This window comes from Gymnodraco acuticeps, unplaced genomic scaffold (assembly GCF_902827175.1).
Source record: "Gymnodraco acuticeps unplaced genomic scaffold, fGymAcu1.1, whole genome shotgun sequence".
Taxonomy (NCBI): domain Eukaryota; kingdom Metazoa; phylum Chordata; class Actinopteri; order Perciformes; family Bathydraconidae; genus Gymnodraco; species Gymnodraco acuticeps.
Window position 1 is genome coordinate 35,700 of NW_022989834.1, and position 27,907 is coordinate 63,606.

The window sequence follows — 27,907 nt, forward strand, 5'->3', positions numbered from 1 at the left end:
CCCGACATACAAAGCAAAAAAACCCGGTTCTTCTACACACTATTGTCAAATAGGAAGGGCTATGATGAACATTTATTTTTTTAACATTTTGAACATTTATGAGATTAATGTTTATGGTGCTATTTTATGCTACATTCCATGCTGGCTAATGATACTGTCTATGCTTGCTAGCAACGAAGTAAACTAGCAACGAAGTAAACTGGATATAAAATCCCCAAACAAGCGAAAACCTACCAGTTTCACCCACTGCCTCTGCCACCTCCCTCCATGCCTGGTTCCTCGGGTTTGTATCCCGGTAAGTAAATAGGGACTGGTCATAAAGAACCGGGTGATTTGCTACCGCAATAACTAAGTTCTCCTCCATTTTTGTGAAATATAGAAATGAACTGCGGGTCTGATTCTCCCAGCTTGCACGCGGTTTGATTGGCTAGCGCTTGAACTGTCAGATTTGCATAACGGATCTGATTGGCTGTCGCTTCCAGCTCAGCCTCAAAAGTTGAACATTGTTCAACTTTGGAATCCTGAACATCCTGGAAATCCTGGAAATCTTCGCCTCGCCCCCCCACAATGCAGTTCGGCGACAAGCGAGGGAAAGTGACGTCATCCCCATTCAAAGTCAATGGGCGGAGACGCACTGGAAGCGGTGGACAAATCGCCAAAAGCTGCTGTGTGTACGGGCCGTAACACTCTAACAACCACAACATTGCAAAGGCGAGTAAATGTAAATTAAAAACGATTCACAATTTTTTAATTTCTTCTTCTTTCTTACAGTGAGTTGAAGCTGACCTTGCACTTGGTGCCAGTAAGGATGTTCCTCACGCAGGCTGAATGTTTCTCCCTCCTTACTGACACAGAAGCCCTTGATTTGCAATGCTTCACTAATACCTCATTCACACCAACGGTGTTTCAGGGCCGGTTCGGAGCTGGAGCTTGAAAAGCACCGGGTTTTTCTATTCACACCGCAGCGGAGCAGCCTCTTAGCTCCGGAATCCGGTTCGTTTCAAGCATCAAAACATTGTCCGGCCAGAGCTAAAGCACCACATACGTCACGCTTACGTCGAGGTGGGGGCAGAGACAGATCAACTCCTGAACAACAACAAAAAGCCCGCGTTTTATCCAGTTTGTACACAACGATGGAGAAACTTAACAAGAGTTTCAGTGTTTCAGCCATAGACTGTATATATAAAGGTTTCTGCTCATGGTGAAGCAACGTGTTTGCGTGTTAAGGTGGAACCTGAGCATTCACGTTGATCACCTCTCATTATAACTCATTATACATCTATAAAACTATAAATATTAAACTTTACTTCACGTGTTCATTTGATAACAGCTGTTACATACCTGGGTGAAGGTTACAGTTCATTTAAATGACAGATACAACGTTACTCCACACTCATGGTTCAGTCCACCTTAAGAAATAAGACCGACCTCGGAAGCAGTTGTGTTTTTAAAAAAACTTTATTGACACGAGTACACTTTTTTATAAGAATATAACTAAACCACAGAAATGACTCCGGAAAAGCTGCAGATAGAGCCATAAGAAATGAATGCAACTGATTTCATCCGTTTGGCTTTATGAAGCAGGCACGCAAACGGTTACGTCATGACGCAAACGATGACGCAACGACGTATTACCAGTCGGACTCTGGGCAGTGTCAAAAGAGCTAAACCGAAGAACTGGTTCTGAACCTGAAAAGCTCTAGCACGGAGCTTGAACCGGAGTTGCGTTGGTGTGAATGAGGTATAATTGTAATTTCCCTGGCTCTGTAGGGACACTTTACCTCCAGCACAACGGAAGACCCTACCAGACCATCTGGAGATGCCCCCAACACTCCTGATTGGGAGAGCCACAAACCTGACTCATGGACCTGCATCTGGGTTGCAGTGGTGAATGCCCTGACACCCTCACATTCATTCATAGTCCCCCACTGTACAGACAAAACACCATCAAGGGCCTGTTGTTGCCCTAGCACCCTGGCAATAAGGGAAGCAGTCACACGCTTTGACCTCAGGACAGCTCCAAAGTTGCTGGCAGTCAACCTTCCTTTCCTGAACAAATGCCAGTTTGGGTTGGTTTGTTGACCAGTGGTAGCCACCTGAATTGCCCTCTGTTGCTCCTCAGACAATGCCATGCTTGCCACAATTGCCTCAGGTCCCTGATGCCCAACAGATTTGAGAATTTCAGGAACAGTAAGTGTTTCTAAGCTGTAGTGTTCCTCTTCTGGCTCGGGGGAGAGAAGCCAAGAAATTCCTGAGAACCTGCCCCCGAGTCTGTCCCTCAGCCAGTCACGATCTTCGGAGGTGGGCTCTCTTGTCAGCGGGTTGAATGACTTATTGGTTGGAGGAAATAGCTCCTCCACTGAATGTGTACGTTTAGCTGCCTTTGGCTTCTTCCACTGACAGGGGGTGTCAGTGCAGCTGAAATTGTGGATGGCAAAGATGGCTAATGCAGCCGCATGACTGCATTTCCATTCTCCACATGGGCATTCACATTTTGTGGAGAGAATTCCCTCTTCTCCTGTAGATACCTGTGGTGGTGGGATTGTTTTTATTATTTAAAATATATTTACATTTGTAATGCCTTCCCAATTATCCCTTTAATTGTTTATAGCCTACTGTATGTTTATGTCATGGATATTTCTGTGTTTTCTGGTGTGTAATATTTGTAATCTTGGGGCCTCTTCTCTTTAACATCTACATGCTACCACTGGCTCAGATAATGAAGAACAACAAAATAAGTTACCATAGCTATGCAGATGACACACACATTTACGTAACCATTTCACCAGGAGACTATGCTCCAATTCAAACACTGAGTAAGTGCATTGAACAAATCAATGACTGGATGTGTCAGAACTTTCTCCAATTAAACAAAGATGAAACTGAGGTAATGGTTTTTGGAGCCAAGGCAGAACGTATAAAAGTTAGCGCTGAGCTTCAGTCTGCAATGTTCAAAACAACAGATAAAGCCAGAAATCTAGGTGTAGTCATGGACTCTGACCTGAGTTTCAACAGTCACATTAAAACTGTTACTAAATCAGCCTACTATCACCTAAAGAACATATCTAGGATTAAAAGACTAATGTCACAGCAGGATTTGGAAAAACTTGTCCATGCTTTTATCTTCAGTAGACTCGACTACTGTAATGGTGTCTTCACAGGTCTCACTAAAAAATCTATTAGAAAGCTGCAGCTGATTCAGAACGCTGCTGCTCGAGTCCTCACTAACACTAAGAAAGTGGATCACATCACTCCTGTTCTGAAGTCTTTACACTGGCTTCCTGTGTGTCAAAGAATAGATTTCAAAATACTGCTGCTGGTTTAGAAAGCACTGAATGGTTTAGGCCCAAAATACATTTCTGACCTCCTGCTAAATTATGAACCATCCAGATCTCTCAGGTCTTCAGGGACGGGTCAGCTTTCTGTCCCCAGAGTCAGAACTAAACATGGTAAAGCAGCGTTCAGTTATTATGCTCCAAATATCTGGAACAAACTCCCAGAAACCTGCAGGTCCGCTACAACTCTGACTACTTTTAAATCCAGGCTGAAGACTGGAAATGACTGGATTTAGCTGGGGATTCTGGGTAGTGTAGTGTCTTCTGCCATCCTTTACTCCGAAAAAAACATTTGTTTCTCCGAATCGAAGGGGAAAAATACAAAAGCATTGCACACAATTTAAACCAATCAATGTTGTGTAATTAACAAGGATAATCTGGTGTTTTTTAGTCGATGAGTAGTGCAGATATCACTGTAAAATCAATCGACAGTAAGGGGAATACTTACTTCCGGGTGTACAATTCTCCGTTATCCAATGGGAATGGACGCTCACATTGCCTTTAAGGGCAGCCGACACAAACGAATGCCGTGCTTCCATGAGCGTCAAATCCCGCCGCAGATGGGAATACATTGCAATCAGTTGAAAGCTATTTGCGTCCCTTTATGACGCTGAAGGAGCCTAGGAGCGTCACAACTGGACGCCACGGGACCCTGACCAAACGTCGCTCCTGGACGATTATGGAGTGAGAGTGTGTTGGTCCCATGGCGCTTATTTCTGCCGGAGGACCGACGATCGAGGAGCGATAATGGAGAAGCGATAACCGAGGAACCACCAGACCATACTACGATGAAATCCACAGATACTCGCCCCGCCCCCTTACTGTATATCGCTAACTGATTGGACGATGCAGGGCATGCACTGATCTGATGCTTCTTGACATGAGAGCAGTTTCCCAGCGGAGTGAAGAAAATACATGAAACTCACGAGAGTCACTCCTCAGTTTATACTGTGTTTTGTTTCAATTCATGTCTCATTTAGTTACAAATATGTGATATATCTGAACAACAAAGTGGTCAACAATTATTTTATTCATTTATTGGAAACATTTTCATGATCGCTTTTTTCGTTTTACATTTTAAGAATGGCGTTTATCTTTTTTGAGGATGAGTTCTTATTTTATTGTATTTGGGTCTACAACAGATGATACAAATGTTTGTGTCAGTAAATGTGTACTAACAGAGGCACCCCGCCTCTGTGTGTGGAAATAACGGGGACAGAGCTGGCTGCTGTCAGACGATCAGCTGTGCGGCGTAATCACAAACGGACGTCGCTTCACGTGACGCTCCGGAAGAAAGGACGTCCCATTGCTCTTAAAACTAATTTCCCTGCTTCTCGTGGTTTCCTTGCGTCTCTCCCATAGACTGGGGCCGTTTCTCAATCGCGAGGAAACTGGCTTCCAAGCCAATATTTCAAGGATTCTACGTCATCGAGTGCCGCCGAAGGACTGTTCCAATCTCCAGCATACTTGGAATTCCACCGAGGCCGCGTCCTTGGTTTGGGGGTAATTTCGAGGCTGCAACCCTATGCACATGGGTAGACTTCGCGTCCTTCAAATCCCCACAATGCTTTGCGCACGGACCAATTTCCACAAATCTGTGGAGGAAAATGTAAGGCGGGGCCTCTCATATGACGCACACCTGCACACTTGCTAGCCTGTTCCACTCTTCGTTTTCCGAATGCCAGGAAGGATTCTTGCCTAGCTTCTGAAGGAAGTGACTCGGAAGACATGTGCTACCAAGCAAGCATCCTCACGATTGAGAAACGGCCTGTGTCTCTCCATGCTTCCCTGGTAGGAGGGACTACACTCAGGGAAACGACGCAAGTGAGGGACGCAAGGATTCTTGAGAAGGACCCTCTGTGAATGTAGAGAGGGACCAACAAGCTCTCCTGTCTTCATAGTAACTCGCAGACGGCATTTAACCCTTCACATTCCAACAGAAACTGAAAACAAACCATTTTAAATACAATTAAATCAATTTTTTTTGGTAAAACTAATGAAAAATGTAACAACAAAAATATATAAAAAATAATATTTAATGTTATGTTTTCAAATATTATTATTTAGAATATCTTAGGCCCTCACAGAGGGCCCTGACGGCTCGCCACTGTATTTTAATATACCTCAACAATGGAATAATGATCAGTAGAAATGGCCATGACATGGGACCTTTAACAAATCATGACAACCTCTTTCTTTTTTTTTACTTAGGATCGTATACCGTTTAGTCTAAAAAAGGTAAATGTGTGCATTTTATATAAAGTTGTGTATATTTACAGACTGTTGCAAAAACTAAGAAGCTTATAAACATCAGGTTTAAAACTAAAAGAGCTTTACAAAAAAGTAACACAATTAAAGATGTTTGGAGTTTTATTTTAGTTATTCATTTTTATTTTTTGTCTAAAATCTGATTTGAAACCGTTGTTACATACAGTTACGGCATTTCCTGTTTCTGCCGGAGAGAGGGGACAGGAGGGAGCCTTAGCTGCGAGTGTCACTCCCATACGTCACGGAGGGGGAGTGTGTAGGGGTTGGGTGTGTAGGGCGTGGTTTGGGATTGGGCCTTCATTGACAGACAGGTGGTCTTTCTTTGGTGTCGAATGCTGTTGGTAAACACAGACAACAGGGGGCAGTAGAGGGAGCTCGCTGAGTTGTTGCAGGAAGTTGCGCATGACTACAAGCTCGGCACCATGGCGCCTCTAGATCTGGATAAATATGCAGAGATTGCCAAACAGTGTAAATATCTCCCAGAAAATGACCTGAAGGTAAATGTGACTTTATATAAATGTGTTTTTGTTGAGACATGTGATGGACTTCTGATGGTATGTTGTAACAGCGTGATTATCTGTTAGCTAACGTGAGCTAGCTAGTAAGTTAGCCTGCTGACTCCATCTCTCGGCCAGGAAGTGAAAACAGTTCAAAACAAATGTTCAGTTTAGCTGCAATAGAGAAACACAAGTCCGAATCTCCGTATTACATTGATCAACACTATGAATGACATGTCGTTCCCTGCTGAGGGTAAAATGAAAGATATCCGCAGTGACGTAGTGAGGCTGCCTGTCATGGTGGTGGCAGCGGATTGTTTACTAGTAGCATCGTTAGCTGAGAGCAAACACTGTGCTGCGAGCCGTTTGGCCGATGCGGAGTGCACGTGCTGGGGTGTACGGTTTAACCATGTCCTGGATGTAGGAAGGGCCAGATCCATTCGCAGCATGGTAAGCAAGTACCAGTGTCTTGAAGTGGATTCTAGCAGTTACCGGAAGCCAGTGAAGGGAGCGGAGGAGCGGAGTGGTGTGGGAGAATTTAGGAAGGTTGAAGACCAGACGAGCCGCTGCATTCTGGATGAGCTGCAGAGGTCGGATGGCACATGCAGGTAGACCAGCCAGGAGGGAGTTGCAGTAGTCTAGGCGTGAGATGACGAGAGCCTGGACCAGAACCTGCGTGGCTTTCTGGGTCAGCTGGGGACGTATCTTCCTGATGTTGTAAAGCGTGTATCTGCAGCAGCGGGTTGTAGCAGCGATGTTTGCAGTGAAGGACAGGTTGTTATCTAGGGCAATGGTTCTCAAATCTTTTTCAATAATGTTCCCCCTTTGGAAAAAAAATGCAGACAAGTACCCCCTGATCAGCGCAAACACAATGGTTAGGGAAAACATGCCTATATAAAGAGGTAGAGTACAGCGCTGCACCATCAGTGTCTGATTTATTAAAACAACAACCTTGTAACTGAGAAACACTTAAATGACATTTCAAATGTTTACAATCTATCACTAAATTCATGGCAAACCAATTTTAACATCATGCAATAACACTAAGACGACATTAGTTGCATTGAACTGATCTTTTTTAATAAGTTGTACTCAGGGCCGTATCCAGGATTTCATAAATACCGAGGTCCAAACATGTTAGGGGGTTCGGGGTATACCCCCCGAGATTTTTGAGATTTTCATGATCTAGTTAGGTGCTTTTTCAGTCCTGTGGGGGGTCACACATTGGATAATATATTGATTTCAAACCATGTCATTGGGCTGACAATGTCAGCATCAATTATTTTTGAAAGAGTAATGTATAAGAATCAGTTGATTGTTACTATGAATGATCTGGACATGCAGAAGAGGCTAAAATGATCACAACACATTGTCAACATTCACTTTCCATGTCTCTCTCCTTTCCATAACCTGCAGCCTCTCTTCCGTCGTCTTTAGTCTCTCTGTCTTCTTCCTGTTCATTACTCTCTCTGTCCTCTTCTCTCTCTCTTTGTTCAATCTCTCCCTCGTTCTTCACTTGTTGCTCCTGCCAGTGAATTAAAAGCAATTCAGCAATTTAGTTCATTTCACTTGTTTGTTTGCATTCTTTTTTTTATTTAAATCTGTTTTGTTTGATTCTCAAAAGAGAACAAAGATGTAAGCAAACGGCGTTTTATACAATTGTATGTTATTATGACATCATAACTGCAATAGATAAACAGATAGATCAATAGATGGGCTTTTAAGCCTACAGTATGTTGTGTGACTCCAGTTCCTCCCTGACTTCCATCACTTTCTCTCTCTCTCTCTCTCCTCATCTCTCCTCTACACTCTCTATCTTCTCTCTCGATCTCTGCTCTCTCTCTCTCTCTCTCTCTCTCTCTCTCTCTCTCTCTCTCTCTCTCTCTCTCTCTGTCCTCACTCTTCCTTACCAACGCTGAGCTTCGACTGACGTAGTCTTTTCCTTATATCTGAGTCAGTGTAAAAGTAGGGATGCTCCGATCGCCAATTTCGGGCCGATCGCTGGAATCAGTATCGGCCGATACCGATCGCCGATCCGATTCGAGTGGGCAGGGCACTAAATGGAAGATTTAAACATCACTTTAAATCTTCCATTTAAAGTGATGTTTAAAACTCAGTTAATGGGGCTCATTCACTGGAGCTTCCACAAACAACAATCAACTTAATTATTACATTCAAATGATGTACATTATTCAAGTTTACATTCACTTTGGAGAATAACTCGGGAGGAATGAGCGGAAGCGCTCTCTTTTCCTCTCTCCCTCTCGCTCTCCCCCTCTCTCTCTCTCCTGACAGCCTGTCAGTATCTCATGCAGCTCACTGCAGAGATGTTCACAAGTCTTTTTTTGCAAGTCCAAGTCAAGTCTCAAGTCTTGGGTCACAAGTCCAAGTCAAGTCTCAAGTCTTTGGTCACGAGTCCAAGTCAAGTCTCAAGTCTTTGTGGGGTGAGACTTGATCAAGTCTCAAGTCTTTGGTCACGAGTCCAAGTCAAGTCTCAAGTCTCTAAAAAATAAAAGTCTCATGTCTCTTCTGGTTGTAATAAGCCTTCTATTGTCTGCTGCTATCCAGTCTGTTAAGAATACTGCACAGCTATATCTAAGACATTCAAAGCATTTACTGTATTATTATCACTCCTATATCTATTAGCATACAGTATCAGTACTGATTAGTTGTTTGTTATATGATCACTTTAAACAGGCTATTGCAATATGAGGACAAACATCACACTTTAGCTAAATGCAAACAACTTATAAGCAAAACACTTCAGAATCAGAAATCAGTATCACAAATACTTTATTAATCCCCCGCAGGGAAACTGTGTTAAAAGTACTTCAAAGTAAACATTTGTTCTGTGCCATTTGCAACTAAAAAACTATTGCTGCAATATTATCTGAAATATACTGAACTGGTGATATTAAAACATGACCTGTTCCAAAAGAGATATCTACCATTAACACCATTTACCAGCCAAATGCTGGTAAATCATGCAAGTGGCTGGTACTGTATGTTGCACGCACCAGCCAAAAATAACAATGGCAATCTATTGAGTGGCTGGTAACATTTAGGGATGTCCCGATCACCTTTTTTTGCTCCCGATCCGATTCCGATCATTTGATTTTGACAATCTGCCGATACCGATTTTTCCCGATCCGATCTTTATGCAATGCATTAAGAGAAAAAAAAGGTAACAGATAACGGCTGGTCATCCAACGCGATGAATTCAGCTATCTTGGCTGTTATTTTTTTGGCCTTTTCACTGCTCTGGGCAGTTTCTCTTTCCTTTTAAAAGTCTCTGAAAGTGTCGGTTGCTTCAGTGCCGTTCCCTGAGTGGCCGCTGTGTACTCGTCGTGTTGTTGTTGGTGTTTGTTTCTCAGGTGGCGTGTTAGATTGGTCGTGTTGAACTCTGTTCTTTCCACCACGCGGGACCTCCGCCTTGCAAACATTGCATCTGGCTGTTACACTGCCTTCGCTTTCAATTTTATAATACTTCCAAACTCCTGACATTTTCTCTGTCCCGACTCCCGAGTCACCAGCTGAACGTAGCCTCTCGTTAGCTTACTGCTACTATTGGACACTGCGCCCACTCTGTTGCCAGATTTGAGAGAAATAAGCAACCAGGTCTGAAAACAAGCCCAAAAGAAGCAACACATACATGATGTTGTGTCATTTTAAACCAAAACTAAGGCCTCAGGATGACTTGAAGACGTGAACATGGTCATTTTTGTTTTGTAACATTTAAATCAAATAATAAAAATATTTGATAAAAATCCCGATCCCCGATTTTTTTCTCCCGATTCCGATCTTTTGAAAATCACGTGATCGGCTCCGATCCCCGATCACGTGATCGGATCGGGACATCTCTAGTAACATTTCAACATTCACTAGGCTAGCCATTTGGCCAGTGGACAAAAATGTTAAAATGTGACCTCTGCAACCGTATTGTTTAATTACACTGGGTCTCTAATGACATCTTTTAAGTCTACTATAAATAAACATATTCCTCTATCCTCTCACTCAAACCCAGTGTAATGGTAACCTGATAAACCTGTAACATTAACGTTACGTGGTCAACAATAAACCTGTAACCTGCCTATAAACCGACAGATGTATTTTATGTATGTAACTATGTATTTTTCTACGTTTAACGTTAGCCAGTAGATGGTGGCAGTGGAACGTAATGATTAACGTTACCGACCTTTTTTATGTCATGTCAAGAGTTGGATGTCAACGCCACTCAACGCAAACAAGTGTGACAAGCAAACATTCACTCATCTTTTCAAATATTCAGTTACAAAGCTAGTAGCAAGCTAAGTTAACATTACATAGCTGATGCTGAGCTAAACATGTTTGCTAACCGTCCATATGCGTTAATGTGACTGACCTCTCCGGGTGAGTTTTCAAGTGCCTGATGAAATTTGACGTTGTTGCACCAGCATCCTTGATTTTAATATTGCTCCTTTTGTTGGTGCCGCCGGCGTTTTGTTCGAAGTTTTTATAGTTGAACCCAATTACAAGCGGTACAGCTGCAGGTGTGCCGCCGGTCGCCATGGTGTTACCATGATGTTAATGTTAATGTTAAAGGTGGGGTAGGTAAGTTTGAGAAACCGGCTCGAGATACACTTTTTGTTATATTCCATGGAATGCTCTTAACATCCCGATAGCCGGCCCGGCTAAAGTAACTGGATGGCCTACCTGCCTGTCAGCCTTCCATCGGGGCACAAACGTATCTCGTGCCCTCATTGGTCATGTGCGCGTTCGTGTGTGTTGGAGGCAGGGCTCTCGACTAACTTTTCTCCACATCCTCCCGGAACCGTCCCGAAATACAATCTAAGCCGTCCCGAAATTAATGTGGACCGTCCCGAATTTAAAATGTTAGTTTTTCTACATTATCATTAGTTAAAATCATTCAAAGTGACCTTTAACATAAATAAAACATCATACAAATCATTAGATGATAATTCATCAACTTTTTTATTTGAGTAAATCATTCAATCACATAAACAAGGCCAAATATATTTAAACAAACACACAAACGAGAAGATTACTCTAATATTGACTCCAATCAAGTCCCATCCAATTAACAAAACAATCCAACACTGTGTCCTGAAGACAGAACCCAGAGTAACCACTAACCAGGATGACAGTCTGTAACACAGTCAGGAGACCTTTACAAACGGCCCGCCCCCTCGCACACAGACGGGAGAGAGAGACCTCGTCTGGATTGGAAAGCTCGAAAATACATCATAGACGCATGTTGTAGTCTTATTGCATATTAGAAACGGAGTTGGCGAAACTAAAACTGCGATATAATGTGTATGTAGCAATAATACATATGACATATCTTTTTTAAATGTCTCCAGTACCGATAAAAAGTCCGATAACGTCGGAGTTTAACGTTACCACTGTCTTTAATAATTCCGGCCCGGGGTCCGTTTAATACCGGGGCTCGGTACCCATCCCTACATGGGGAGAGGCGCAGCATATTGCTAAGGACTAAATACGATGGAGGGTTCTCTTCTCAGCCTTATTACCCATAGGGGATGAAGAAGAGTAAGTAAATAAAGAGGCCGGTGCTCCAGGGTCTGGTTCTGCTGTGCGTTTTTGTGATGTAACGGTAAAACATTTCAGAATTCCTCCACGAGATGCCATTGTACATCACTCAACCCGCGAAATACACACACTCAGTACATAGCTAGACCCGCAAATTTGCGGGCCAGGAATTCGCAGGCACAGCTGTAGCTACGTGTGTGTGTATTTCGTGGGTTTCTAAATGTTTTGTGCGTGTGTGTTTATGTTGACAAGGAGGTTTAATAACTGTGTGCTACATAAAACGTGCAGGTCGGTTTCTTTTCATCGCCGTTTGTAGTAGAGTTAGCAGGGTATTTTTATTTTAACTCTCGTTCCAAATTCGTCCCAAAATTATTTTTTATCCTCCCCGACACTATTTGTTTCGGCCCCGGGACGACGGGACGTCCTTAAGCTCGAGCCCTGGTTGGAGGAGGGGCTCTGTGAGGAGGTGGCAGATTTTCTCCGATTGTGTATTTTCAAATTCTAGCGATCTCGAGCTGGTTTCTCAAACTTACCTACCCCACCTTTAATACGCCAAAAATAGAAAACACAATGATTGTTTACGAGTCCCAAAACACGAGTCCCAAAACACGAGTCCAAGTCGAGTCCGAAGTCTTTTGAGCAGGAGTCCAAGTCAAGTCTGAAGTCTCTGTGTGTGCGACTTAAGTGCGACTCGAGTCCGAGTCACAAACTCGGGTCCCCATCTCTGGCTCACTGATCCAGTAATGAGTGACCCGACAATGAAGAATAAATATATTTATAATAACTAGTTTAGCTTGTTCCAGAGGTAGATAAAATAGCTAAGTGTGTTAGGTCTAACTCTTACGGTACGTCCACACAGCAGCTTTTCAAAAATCTTGAAAATCTTGGAGCTGGGCGTGTCTGAAAGCGTGGGGATTTTTTTGCGACCAACAACCAATCACATGAATCTCCCGCCCCCGACATACAAAGCAAAAAACCCAGGGGATTTTATGCGAGCAATATATATATATAAACTTCCCAAACAGGCGAAAACCTACCAGTTTCACCCACTGTCTCTGCCACCTCCCTCCATGCCTGGTTCCTCCGGTTTGTATCCCGTTAATGGTTCTGGTCGTAAAGAACCGGGTGATTTGCTACCGTAATTTCTCGTTTGGAATATGAGGAAATGAACTGCGGTCTGGTTCTCCCTGTGTGTGTGTTTCGCTGCGCTCACCGGTCCGGTGGGCGGAGCTGCAGGATTTCTGCTTCACACACGTTGCATACCGCTATTTTACTGTCTTTTTCGGACACCTTAAAATAATGAAGCCATTTTGGCGAGCTTGTTTTGCCTCACACAGAGAAAAGTGTCATGTATTTTACGTCATGCGATCGGCTCTCGCGATCGGCATGTTTAGAGAGCACCGATCGATCGGTAGAGAGTGAGTATCGGCCGATCTCGATCGGAGCATCCCTAGTTAAAAAGAAAACAATACAATGTTATATCTTCAATGTTTTACTCAAATTGAAATGAAAGAAAAGCATTGCAACGTTTGTTAAAAGGTAATCCTTCTGACATTGGATGAATGTAATTTAACTGTAGCTCTCTAGCTAGTTTATTCACGCAATTTAAAACAAAGTATAGCCTATAGCTGCAATATAAGTTAGTGTGCATGTTGTCGGACGTCCACTGCTAACGTAGAGCGTTCACACAGGATCTGCTGGTCATATGATGTCCTGATGAACAGAAACACAAGCAGCCCGCTGGACTCAGATCTCTAGATACCTCACTCCTCCGCTGCTCCGATACGAGTCCGGGCTGCGGAGGTTTGTTGATACATGTCGTCTTCTTCTGTTTGCTTTAACAGAGGCTGCGTAGTTATGCAGCGCCCCCATCGTCAGTAAATGGAAGTACTACAAAGAACCCCGTTTAGTGCAATTATTTCACAAGTTTTGTTACACAGCTCGGAAAATATTACCGAGGTCCGGACCTCGGTGACCTCAATGGTAGATACGGTAGGGCTGTGCAATTAATCGTATTTTAATCGCGATTACGATTATGGTTTGCGACAATTATGAAAATAGCATAATTGACAAAATACGATTATTTTGCTGGGTGCGCTTTCGCCCCTCCCTAAAAGCCCACTCGGCCACGTGGGAGTGACATGTGTTGTGAGTGTTCAGCGCGAGCGAAGATGTCAGAACAAGAGCAGCAACTCGTTAAAAAGAAGGGTACAACTATTTCCACTATTTGCAAGTACTTTGCCTTTACATTCCACATCGCTAAAGATATGTGCCCAGTTAGCACTGTTAGCAACCAGGGCTTTAAGCAACTTGTCAACACGTTGGACAAGCGTTACGCGATGCCGTCTGGGTATTATTTCAGCAGGTCTGCGCTGCCTGCACTATATGACAAATGCCGTGGGGAAGTTGAGAGAGATGTGGCTTCAGCTGACTACTTTGCTACCACAACAGACCTATGGTCTAGCCCAGGGGTGCCCAACCAGTCGATCGCGAGATGTGTCTAAAAATAGAACAACAATATTCTGTTTTATCGTTAATGTCCTGTAACATAATCTTCCTGTGCCAGAATAATGCACTTGAACGCATCAAAGCTTTGTGATTGGCCGGCGTCACCCCATGTGTCGGGGCGTGGCTGAGGGTCTTCAGTACAGGTGGCAATATTGTCACCTGCCTGCGCTCATCTCTGAAACCAGACCATGTAAACAGGCTGGTGTTTCTTGCAAAGCATCTTTAAGAGATGACATGAGCAGCCCTACCAGCATTTGCCATGGTGGCCTAAACATTTTATTTGGTCTTAAATTGTAGTTCAACATTTATTTCCTGTTACTTCTGGACCATGACGGTTGGCCAGCCTTCAACGTTTAACTGAGTGGAATATGTTGAATATGTTTTACCAAAATGTTGGCTATATGTTAAGGAGTTTTCAGTAGGTTGTGACAGTGCACTGCATCATATTTGATTTCATTTATTTTGGTGTAATTTATTTGTATTTATCATATTAATATATGTTTAGTATGGTTTTGGAAGTGCGCTCCAACATATTTGTTGATCTTGTTTATTGGTAAAATATTATTTGTTTTAAAGTTCAATAAATAGTCAATGAATAATCGTCAAAATAATCGTGATATCAATTATTGACCCAAATAATCGTGATTATGATTTTTGCCATAATCGCACAGCCCTAAGATACGGCCATGATTGTACTTACAATGTAGTGAAACATGGGCTTGTGCTTCACTGAGGATCTTTGTCATTTTGACAGGGAGGCAAACTGCAGTTATTACACTTCGCGTTTTGAAAATATGTGTAGGCTGTTAATATAAAACCCACACTGCTCAAACTTCCTTACTTTTCCTAAAATGTTTATATTTATTTATTTTGGGGCGTGGGGAATGAAGAGAAACAAATATATGAGCATGGGATTTTGACTAGGGATGCATTATCGGTCCGATATTAGGAATTATGGCGTCATCCGGATAAACCTGATACCAGTATTAATAGCCCCGATAATATACAATATATTTTTTGGGTAAAAGAAAAATATACTGCGGTGTGGGTGGATTGGGATGAGGGGCGCTTGTTTTTCACTCGGCTCCTCCCGTTTTGCCAGTACTGTGGTATTAGTGGTTTAGGAAGAGGGGAGTTTTTCACAAATCCAGCGCTCCCTAACTCATGCCTGGCTGTGACGTAAATGGTGTGCGGCCGTGAAGCCAGGACAGTAAACAAACATGTCGTCGGTGGTATGGGCGTTGGAGCTATGTGCAACTCAAGGCATATGCTCGAACCGGAGCTGCCTGGACGCTGCAATCATGTTGCGCACTATCCGTGCTGAGTGTGCTGACTTTTCGTACAATGTCCCACTGTCTGGCTTCCTGCATAAAGTCAAGTGCTCGGCGCAGTTGTGGCGAAATGTCGCTCCTCTGTTTTCATTTAAACAGCTCCGTATATCCGTTAGCGCAGCTAGCTAGCACCAGATGCTAACAACAACAATGCACGTAAGGTCTCTCTCTCGCTCGCTCGGGCCACACATACACACACCCTCCCGGTCCTCCCGATGGCCAGTCGGTACCTGCCGGTGAGCGTGGAAGTGTGGTCTGCCACAAGCGGGCGGCAGGAGCGGGGTTGTCAGCATCAGCTTGTAGATGGTATTTTAAACTCGATGCGTTCTGAAACTACGGGGCGGCCGAGGAAAAAAAATACACATGCGTTAATCGCGTTAAAATAATTAGTGGCGTACATTTTTTTTTATTATCGGGTATCGGTCTTGAGAAGCAGGAAGTTATCGGTATCGGTTTCAAAAAACCAATATCGTGCATCCCTAATTTTGACCCCTCATATAAACATATGCATAATGCTGCGCTATACTTTGCTTATTGTTTAGGTGTCCTTTGATAAGCAGGCAGTCATATCATTAACTAGAACTACACTGAACAAAAATATAAACGCAACACTTTTGTTTTTGCTCCCATTTTTCATGAGATGAACTCAAAGATCTAAAACATTTTCTATATACAGAAAATAACCATTTCTCTCAAATATTGTTCACAAATCTGGAAAAATCTGTGATAGTGAGCACTTCTCCTTTGCCGAGATAATCCATCCCACCTCACAGGTGTGGCATATCAAGATGCTGATTAGACAGCATGATTATTGCACAGGTGTGCCTTAGGCTGGCCACAATAAAAGGCCACTCTGAAATGCGCAGTTTTGCTTTATTGGGGGGTCTGGGGGGGTCTGAAAACCAGTCAGTATCTGGTGTGAGGGGTAGGATTAGGGTTAGGGTTAGGGTAATGCTGTGAATCGAGTGACCTGTGTTCGTCTGCCCATACCATAACCCCACCACCACCATGGGCCACTCAATTCACAACATTACCCTAACCCTACCCCTAACCCTAATCCTACCCCTCACACCAGATACTGACTGGTTTTCGGACCCCCCCAGACCCCCCCAATAAAGCAAAACTGCGCTTTTCAGAGTGGCCTTTTATTGTGGCCAGCCTAAGGCACACCTGTGCATTAATCATGCTGTCTAATCAGCATCTTGATATGCCACACCTGTGAGGTGGGATGGATTATCTCGGCAAAGGAGAAGTGCTCACTATCACAGATTTTTTTCAGATTTGTGAACAATATTTGAGAGAAATGGTTATTTTGTGTATATAGAAAATGTTTTAGATCTTTGAGTTCATCTCATGAAAAATGGGAGCAAAAACAAAAGTGTTGCGTTTATATTTTTGTTCAGTGTAGCTAGATCTGATAGATTTGGACATAAACGCGAGTGAAGTCTAACCGGACGCGAGAGAGAGATCAGCTGCTGCTGACGGAGAACACGCAGCTCTGCATGATCACAGCTCCGCTGCTGTGACGGACCGTTGAGTGGAGCAAAATACACTAACGGCCCGTCCACACTACAGCGTCGACAGCGTTGAATGGGGTGACGTCACGTTGCCTCGCTTTTTCGCCGAACTGAATTGTGGGTAGCGTAGCGGTCCGTCTCCGCCGTCTCCAGCGTCAGAAGTTGAACAATGTTCAACTTCTGACGCCGGAGTAGCCAGCGCCAGCCAATCAAATCCCGTTTCGGAAAATCTGACAGCTCAAGCCGTAGCCAATCAAACCGCGTCTAAGCTGGGAGAGATATCCCGCCGTTCATTTCTATATTTCAAAAAAAGATGGAGGAGAAACTAATTATCGCCGTAGCAAATCACCCGGTTTTGTATGACCAGACCCTCTTCACCTACCGGGATACAAACCGGAGGAACCAGGCATGGAGGGAGGTGGCAGAGACAGTGGGTGAAACTGGTAGGTTTTCGCTTGTTTGGGGAGTTTATATATATATTGCTCCCATAAAATCCCCGGGGGTTTTTGCTTTGTATGTCGGGGGCGGGAGATTCATGTGATTGGTTGTTGGTCGCGTTGGTCGCGTTGGTTGCGTTGGTTGAATAAAATCCTCAAGCTTCAGACACGCCCAGCTCCAAGCTTTTTTTGAAGCTGTAGTGTGGACGCTCCGTAAGAGTTAGACCTAACACACTTAGCTAGTTTATCTACTCTGGAACTAGCTAAACTAGTTATAAGAAATATGTGTGTTCTTTACTGTCGGGTCACTTATTACAGGTTCAGCGAGCTGCACGAGACTGACGGGCTGTCAGGAGAGGGAGAGGAAAAGAGAGCACCCCGTTTATTTTCCCCATGTTATTATCCAGAGTTTCTGTAAACCTTTGAATAAAGTAGTTCATCTACTATTAGTAGTTTGTTTAAACGCATTAATTACGTTTTTTTCATTAACATAAAATACATCTCACGTACCCCTGCAGTACTCCGCGTACCCCCATTTGAGAATCACTGATCTAGGGTCACACCCAGATTCCTTGCACTCTGAGTCGGGAAAACAACAGAGGGGCCGATGTTGATTGTTAGGTCAAGAGAGGGACACTTTTTTCCCGGAAGAAAAAGCAGCTCAGTCTTGTCAAGGTTGCCAAGTTACCCTGTAGGGCAGGGGTGCCCAGCCTTTTTTGAACCGAGAGCTACTTTTAAAGTTGCCAGTCTGCCGAGATCTACCAGTCCAAATAGAGAGGCGTAGCCATTACTACCAGGTAAATACACACTTCTACTTGTATAAAACTGACCTTTGTACGATTAATACTTCATAAAATACTGCAGATCCTTTATCTTACCTCTTTCTAATCTACACACATACAAGTATTTAACTGAAGTTACACAACTGTTGTTGATACAGAGTTGGAGTTTATTCACACGTCATTACAGTGGGTAATGTTTTCAAGAAACATTGAACAGTGCTGCCACATATGACACAGGGAAAAAAGAAAAGACTCTGAACCCTTTCTTTGCCATTATATACAAATAGTGTTGCTACAAAAGTATACATTAGGCTTACTAATAAGACAACTCAGATCTGAAGCTACACAGGAATCTGCTGCCAAAGTGCAATAAAAAAGACAACATTAATAGAATCAAACCCTTTTTTGTTGCATTTTAGTAGATTATAAAAAGAAATGCCTTTTTAAAATAGGATGCAAGCAACACTAGTTTCTTAACCTGAATTGATAATAGACTATAATCAATTTAAACAGAACAGATCTGAATGTTTGCATTCTTATACCATTTTGTACAATAATTATAATGAATAAGTTCAAACTAAAACTTACAGCTGATTAATAACGGTATCTAACTTGAGTTTGTATTATATCAAAAACCTGTTGAAATGCTACTGTTATTTTTACTGTCCCCAAAAAGCGCGTCGGCAGCCTCCAGGAATGCTTCTTTCACAACTTTGCCGTCTTTGAAAGACTTCATGTGTTTCGCAAGAACGTGACTGACGATAAGATGCTGTGGTAGCAGCCTTGCTCTTGTTGTTGGGCCTGGTGAAAATGGACTGCTGTGCATTTAGCTGTCCTTTCAGGCCCCTCCCCTTTTGGGCGCGTAGGGCAGAATTAGGAGGGAATTCCGTCTCGTAGCGTTTGTGCAATGTTTTGAAATGCCGCTCCTAAATTACCCTTCTTCGATAAAGGGTTATCAAAGCTTTGATACGTTCAAGTGCATTATTCTGGCACAGGAAGATTATGTTACAGGACGTTAACGATAAAACAGAATATTGTTGTTCTATTTTTAGACACATCTCGCGATCAACTGGGAATCTCCCCACGATCGACTGGTTGGGCACCCCTGCTGTAGGGTAAACATACAAAATAACAGTGCAGTCTAAGATATGAATAGTTCAATTAAAAGCAGCGACAAAAAGAAAAGTCTTTAGTCTGGATTTAAAAGTAGTCAGAGTTGTAGCGGACCTGCAGGTTTCTGGGAGTTTGTTCCAGATATTTGGAGCATAATAACTGAACGCTGCTTTACCATGTTTAGTTCTGACTCTGGGGACAGAAAGCTGACCAGTCCCTGAAGACCTGAGAGATCTGGATGGTTCATAATTTAGCAGGAGGTCAGAAATGTATTTTGGGCCTAAACCATTCAGTGCTTTATAAACCAGCAGCAGTATTTTGAAATCTATTCTTTGACACACAGGAAGCCAGTGTAAAGACTTCAGAACTGGAGTGATGTGATCCACTTTCTACAACGATATAACACCTCATTCAATCTGTAAACTGGAACATTAAGCATTGAACTTTTAATTTACTGTGCAAGATTTTGAATGGATGTAAGTAGTGTGTTAGCTTCTTTCAAGAGACAGCATTTGATAGTAGGAAACTAACAATACTAGTAAAGTAAATTTGGCACCATATTTAAAATAATTAGTAAGGTTATAATAACTAGTAAGTTACACAGTGTACTAGTGTACTTAAAGGAAAGTGAGTTTGAAGGTTACAATCTGCTGATTAGAGTGAATGTCAACTACGAACAAGTCAAAATTATGATTTATTTTAATAACACTTCTCTTAATATCTCCAGTTGCTTTTGGGCCCCTGAACATGCAGTGTAATGTATAAAAGGGAAGTATTCTTACACTGATAACCTAATGTGTGTACACCTTCAAATATGAAACCACTTGTAGCCCAGCACTGTTATTCTTTGGCTGGCTGTAAGTCACAGTCATGCTGTGACCCACTGACCAAGCAGTCAATATCAACATATCTTATTTTATAGACACTAGTGGGTGTGTACTAAGAAAGTAACAAGATTACACATCCAAGGTTCTGACCCTAAGGCCAGTGCGGATCACTGGGAAGTTTGCTTGTCTTGTAAAGCCCGATAGTGGAAGTTCACCATGGTCCATTTTTGAGGGAGTTTCTTCTTGTGATCTGTGAAAAAAATATAAATCTTTCCATCCCCTATTAGTTGTTCATTTAACGACAATATTACATCTCAGATTTAAAGACGATTTTATGAGTCAAGGTGTCGCAGACTGTAAACCGTTTCACACGCTGTTCACTTGGAAGAATATTAAGTTTTGACCTTAAAATGGTCTCAGTGAAAAGCATGCTAGTGCTGAATGATGACTCGTGGTTAATGAGTGTGTGGTGTGTTTTTATCAATACAGAGGTTATGTGATTACGTGTGTGACCTTCTGCTGGAGGAGTCCAACGTGCAGCCCGTCTCCACTCCTGTAACAGTATGTGGTGACATACATGGACAGGTAAGAAGCAGAAGTTCTTTGTCTCCCCTGATGGTGCTGCACATCCTGCGGTGTACAGAGATGTTGGTCTCTTGTACGCATAAGTGATGTATGCACTAACCATGCATCTCTTTGTTCTACAGTTTTATGATCTTTGTGAACTCTTCCGAACGGGCGGCCAGGTTCCTGACACAAACTACATATTTATGGTTTGTGCATTGAAATAAGTTTGAACTCAAATGAATCTGTCTCAATGTGTTCTATTCAACAGATGTTAGTAATCCTCTGTCATCTGCAGGGCGACTTTGTTGACCGAGGTTATTACAGTTTGGAGACGTTCACCTACCTGCTTGTGCTGAAAGCCAAATGGCCCGACCGCATCACGCTTCTACGTGGAAACCATGAGAGCAGACAGATCACCCAGGTGTATGGCTTTTATGGTAGGATTGGATTAATGCCCATCTTCAATCTGCACTGTCCCATATCTCACATCCTGGACAATAATCATACCTTTCTGTTTGAAATAAATGTTCACTCTGTCTGTCTTTCAGATGAGTGCCAGACCAAGTATGGGAATGCAAATGCCTGGCGTTACTGCACCAAAGTGTTTGATATGTTAACAGTTGCAGCTGTAAGTATTGCCATGTGACTGGGCCTTGAGTTTGGTTGTTGTTAATAAATAAGGAAGATTGATATGTGACCTGATAAATGATAGTTCATCATGCCTTTAAAACTTGTTTATTTCTGATGGTAAATGATGTCTCAGTAGAGAGATAAATCCATGGCGTCTCGCTAGAGAAGCTCAGGATGGTTCACTTTTTATGATCTTAGTATTTACATGGACTATGTTAAAGACAGGCAACTTACTGGGACACTATCACAGCATGTTTTGGGGGTTGGGCAGTTTTTTAAAATTGCATAGAAGTTGATTTCAGTCCATCTCCTCTTTAATTTTGTTAATTCTTCTCTTTCACCGCCACATTTTTTGCAAACATAAACCATGACACAACATTTGATATGCACTTTGTTCATATAGGAAGCAAACTTGTTTTCCTGATGATATATGTTACCACTGGATACAGTATGTTTATTAACCATGGGTTAAACAACATGTAATGTGATAGATCATTCTGCTTTTCATTACTAACAAAGCCTCCACAAATGAGCTGGTTCTGTCAAATAAATACAGTTTGATTCATTATATCTATACATTTAGGACCTACATCTGAATTTTGGGTTGTTTTCAGCTGATGGACGAGCAGATCCTATGTGTCCACGGAGGCCTCTCCCCAGACATAAAAACTCTGGATCAAATTCGAACCATTGAGCGGAACCAGGAGATCCCTCACAAAGGAGCCTTTTGTGACCTGGTGTGGTCAGACCCTGAAGACGTGGACACCTGGGCCATCAGCCCCAGAGGAGCCGGCTGGCTCTTTGGTGCAAAGGTCACAAATGAGGTAGGTTGGCCTCACTTTGATTGTGTTACAAGAATACGTTCACTTGAGTTCTTACATGCTCGGCAACAACATTAACGAAAGTACACAAATATGACCTATGCAATGGGAGCATTTATTTGATTTGCTCCACTCCAAATGTCAACATAAACTTTTTATATATTCACTATTTAATTTGAAAATATAAAATAGTAGTTCAGCTCAACGTGTCTCAGATCAAGACAAGAGTCATTCACTTTCAAGTCGAGTCTTAAGTCGTTTATTTCTGTCAAGTCAAGTTGGGCGTCAGTAAAACACTGGCTCCAGTCGCATGACTTAAAGTCAACAACAACTCGAGTCCACCTCGCTGCTGTCATGATGCAACACTGAAAATACACAGTGTACAAGCCCCATAGAAGTAGCAGCAATGCAAAGCTTTGTGGTACGTGAAATATAGGATATTTCCTGACTCCAAACAGAACTTGGCCTCTCAATCCTCTGTGAGCAAGAGGCAGTAGCTATGAGGCTGTTGGCAGTTCAGTGTAGTGAAAGCTAATGCAACATCTGTCATTTTACATGTGCTTCGTTGTTACATTTTAATTCATAAATAAAATATCACTTTATATGTCCAAAATGACAGTGACGTGAGCACAGCATTTGTTACCTGATGTTGTGTATTTACTTCTTGTATTTAAGTCCTTCAACTGTTCCTCTCAATGATCTTGTGGGTCCCAACAATAACAATACAAGAAGGTTCTTCTTTTTAACATATTTTCTTTTTTTTCTTTCTCCATCTTTCAAAAACTGCAGTTTGTTCACATCAACAACCTGAAGCTGATCTGCAGGGCACACCAACTTGTCCACGAAGGCTACAAGTTCATGTTCGATGAGAAGCTGGTCACAGTGTGGTCGGCTCCCAACTACTGCTATCGCTGCGGCAACATCGCCTCCATTATGGTCTTTAAAGATGCTAACACAAGAGAACCGAAGCTCTTCAGAGCAGTGCCTGACTCTGAGAGGGTTATCCCACCCCGAACAACTACACCCTATTTCCTGTAAGCCCATTCAAACCAAGCAGCCATTTGTTCAGTGCACAGACGGTGGCATCAGCACTTATAAACCCATATGAATTTTGTATTGTACATTTAGAGTATTTACAGTGCACTTTGCTGTGCCAACTGCCCGTTGTTATCCCCAGTACAGTTAAGTGAGGTGGCGCAGCAGTGGCGCTGTGTTGTTTTAGAGGAAGGATGGAATTGACCCTTGTAAAACGTTCATATTTATACATTTAGATTGTACTTATCTATAGAAATTCCCTCTGCTGAGAAATTGCAGGTGCAGTGTTATATACAATGTCTCAATTTATTTTGTTATGCTTATGTATTAAAACTGGATGTCAGATAATAAAGCACTGCACAAATTGGAGTTATACACTTAGTGTTATTATGTGATATTATAAATAAACATGGGAGTAAATGTGTAAACAAATGGCTATATCCATTTGTTAGAATTCTGTAAGGCCTGTGATACCTTTGAAGATTCTCTCTGATTTCAAGATTTGGAATCAGTGCTTGTGATTATTTGTTTTCTGTGTAACCATTCTGTTTTTAAATAAAGAAATCCATTAATTGTAAATGTGAGTTGAACACAGTTGGAGTGCTTCTACTTTTATATTCATGTTAAGGCTCCTACACACCAAACTGACACCAAAGAACACGTCCCGACGGAACACGACTGTTGTGTCGCCTCGCGTCGCCTGGCCAAAAAGTCGCACTGGAACACACCGCAAAGTAGTGTGTATTCGTCATTCAAAAGAGGCAGCCAGAAGACCGACTGCGTGATATATAGAAACGACAAATAGCTACATGCTACAGCTCGAGCCAAGCAGCACAGGGATGAACTATGCCAATATTTTTTAACAGTATCGGTGCGGTGCCTTTTCAGTGGGGCAAGATATAGCAAATATGTGTGCCTATCCTGCTATTTGTGTTTATTCTTTTAATCAATAAAAATGTGCCTACATAACTCAGTTGCAGCCGTAGCATTATTATTGGTTTAACTACTAACAGTATATTTTTAAATGACCATCTTGAACAGCTACAACATTAAAATTCATTTCCATCAACAACTGCAAATCCCCCACCGCTTCAGTCACTCACAGCGTCCCCCAGGGCTCTGTACTTGGTCCCCTGCTTGGACAGATCCTCCGCAAACACCGACTTCGGTTCCACTGTTACCAGTGCTGGAATTGGGCCGGTACTCACCGGTACGCAGTACCGGCACTTCTGGTTCTGACCCATGGAGTACCGGCACTTCTTGCTCAGTACCGGCATGCTGGCGGTACTCCGGTACTCATGCACCGTGCCAGTACTCAACACTCTCCCGCCGTTCTTATTATACATCCATATATATATACAGCCGCCCGGTACTCAGTAGATGAGTCATGAGGTGCCGAACGGACATTCTCATCGCTCTAACCGCTGGAGTTTCACAGCGGGCTGTCAGCTGTTTACTCCTGTCATTCAAACAGAACGTGCTGGAGAGGGGGGCGGGGCTTATCTTCTCCATGTAAATACTGTGGTGGAAACGACTATGTCAAAATTAACCTATTTGACCGTGATTTAATAGTAATACACGTTTCAAAATAATAATAATAATAATGCCGAAGTAACAACATACTGAAAACTGTTAGTAAAACCATGTTTTAATGCTTTACAATTTACATACCTAGATGCACGTGTGTTGTGTTTATGCAGTGCAACTCCCACCCAGTGGGTGGCTATGTAGAGTGATAGAACAGAGCAGGCACGCCCCCGAGAGAAGGAAAGCAAGTCACGTCACAAATTAGCATTTCTAAAATGTTAGCGTGGATTAATACAAGTGCAAAAAGACAGCGTTTGTCGCCGGAAGAAACTTCAAATACAGAGAATGCTGTGCCTGTGTTGGAAATTGTGTCTGATGGGGAGCTTTCTTTGGTTGATCCTCCTGCTCCAAGTTCTAGTGCATTAGCATTAGCACTAGCTCCGCCGCCTCCTCCAGAGCCTCTAACGTTAGCTGCTGCTGGCTCAACTGCCACCACCAACAACGGGCAAAGCGATGCACCTGACTGCTGGACAACGGACCAGGTGCAATATTTTTGCAAGACCAATGCATGGCTCCTTCTTAAAGATAAGAAGCTAGGATGTCGGATATGCAGAGATGTCAAATCTTTGGGAATACACACTGGACAAGGACTGAAACTGTCAACTGAATGGGGTGAGTGTGCAGTGTCTCATTTCGGTGTTGACAAGGGCAAACAACAAGCTAGCCTGAGAAAAAAAATCAAAGAACATAAAGAATCACAAGCCCATGTAAAAGCTGCTGACATCCTTACATCTGCTTCACGTGAAACTATTCAACATCAAGTGCAGTCTATGCATAAATCTGAATTAGACACCACCACTAGTTTTTCGAACGGCATATAAAATTGGCAAACATAGCCGGCCATTCACAGACATGCCAATTGATTTGAATGTACAGAAACTGAATGGGCTGAACGTGGGCAGGGTTTTGCACTCCAATAAAACCTGTGGCGAAATCATCGACCACATAGCTCATGAGCTGAAGAAAAAAATGGCAAAAGACATTCCAGAAAACCAAAGAAAACTCTGTGTTTTGGTCGATGAATCTACCACTATTAGTGGTAAAAACGGTGCTTGTTGTGTGTCTACGCTCAGCATTAGCTGATGCTGAGCCCGAAACGTTTTTTTGGGGAGCTGATCGAGTTGGATGGAACAACGGCTGATGACATCACAAAGGCGTTAATGGAGTGTCTTGGAAGAGATTTTAACGAGGACTTTTTAGGTCAGTGTTTAGTTTCTTTTAAATGTGATGGGGCTTCAGTCATGCTAGGGAAGAGAACAGGCGTTGCTACCCAGTTGTGTAGTAAATTCCCAAGCCTGTTTGTGTGGCACTGCTCCAATCATCGTCTAGAGCTGGCAGTTGGGGATGTGGTCAAGGAGGTCTCAGGGCTCAATCATTTCCAGATCTTTTTTGACAAACTCTATTCCTTGTTCCACTCCCCCAAAAATCAGAGGCAGTTAGCGCAGTGTGCGCAAGCAGTCGGACAGCGTCTCCTGGTGATAGGGCGTGTTTTGTCCATCCGCTGGGTGGCTTCAAGTGAAAGGAGCGTCAGAGCAGTCTGGGAAAACTACCGAGTGCTTCATGATCACTTCACAAATGCTGCAAACGACACGAGCAGGGATTCCAGAGACAGAGCAAAGTACAAGGGCCTGGATGATGTGCTCACATCTGCAACGTTTGTCAGCAATCTGGGACTGATGTACGATGCGCTCACAGAGCTCAGCGACCTCTCTCTGCAACTCCAAAAAAGAGAGATGACACTGCCTACAGCAGATAGGCTCTTAACTCGAGAAATACGAGTTTTTGAATCCATGGTCACCATGCCTGGCCCACACATGACTACAGTTCATACAGCTCTAGCTGAGAAGTCCTTCAAGGGTGTTGCCCTGCGTGAGAATGGCAGGCTTGTACAGATTCATGCAGGTCAGTTTTTTCCGCAGTATGGTAGAGAATCTGAGACACAGAATGACTTCCACAACCTCCTCTCATGTCAGCACAAGAGAAATCCCATTACATGGCCGGGAGGCCCGGGACAATCAGCTAATCCAGGACATGAAAGTTATCCATCCTGGAAGTTGGCCTGAAGAGGAGTTAGACGTACAGTATGGGGACGTAGAGGTGCTACGTTTGTGCGAAGTGCTGAAAGTGGACAGAAGAGAGACTGTTCAGGGCTTTCGCGAATACAAGGAAACCAGGGCATCCCGTACACCTGCTGCCATGGAGCCTCTACTGAAAGCAGTCCGAACCATCGCTGTCTCCACTAGTGAGTGTGAGCGGGCATTCAGCTGCATGAACGATATCCTTACTGCAAAAAGGAATGCTCTCTCTGTCAGCCGACTGTCCAGCCTGGTTTTCATTAAATGTAATGGACCATCACTAGGACAGTTCAATCCGGAACAGTATGTGAGGTCCTGGCTGGCAAAGGGAAGGAGAAGTGCTGATGAAAGAGCCTGTCCAGCTCCAGCCCCTGATACTGATGTCCCCAAGGCCTTCTGGAGCCTTTTCTAACAATGTGAAGTATATTGCAAAGCAGCTCACCCAGTGAGAAGACTTTTGGCATAATGTGCCGATTTGTACAGATCCTGGAGATAGAAGGACTTCAGACCAACCAGGGAGTTATCTGATCAGCTTGGTGTTCAATGTAACTCTTTACCATGGCTCAGACTTTGTTACTTGCAGTTACAGTTTCTCATTTTAGATTGTGCAAATTTTGCATTTGTTTTTACATGTTCTTTCTTCATGCTCTTTATCATTTTTCTGAGTTGGAAAGTTAGATTGCATCATAGTTTACTTTATACATATTTGTATTCTTCAGTGGTGAAGTATATTGCAAAGCAGCTCAGCCATGTGAGAAGACTTTTGGCACTTTTTCGTTTTTCGTTTTCTGAGTTGGAAAGTTAGATTGCATTCAAAATGTACAGAAATACTTAATTTTGTTAAAGCTTTTTATAAAAAATGCTTCTGACCAGAGCTTTGTTTCCTTGTCATTAATGTTGAACACCACCAGAGGGGCTCTCACCTGAAAGGTCTCTGCTTCATGTGTCTTCAGCAGAAGATCTAGACTTTGATTGCTATATTTTCAGTTAATATTGACCTTACTGAGCTTTAGCCATATCCGCTGCC

General features: G+C 42.9%; 1 protein-coding gene across 1 annotated transcript; it reads left to right on the top strand.

Annotated features, from left to right (window-relative positions):
* Window positions 1-5,941: 5,941 nt before the first annotated feature.
* LOC117558614 (serine/threonine-protein phosphatase 6 catalytic subunit) lies at window positions 5,942-23,812 on the top strand. The gene is made up of 7 exons (XM_034234898.1): window positions 5,942-6,100; window positions 20,655-20,750; window positions 20,873-20,938; window positions 21,028-21,169; window positions 21,281-21,360; window positions 21,977-22,186; window positions 22,973-23,812. The coding sequence occupies exons 1-7, from the start codon at window positions 6,026-6,028 to the stop codon at window positions 23,219-23,221; spliced, it is 918 nt and encodes a 305-aa protein (XP_034090789.1). The 5' UTR covers window positions 5,942-6,025; the 3' UTR covers window positions 23,222-23,812.
* Window positions 23,813-27,907: the final 4,095 nt, after the last annotated feature.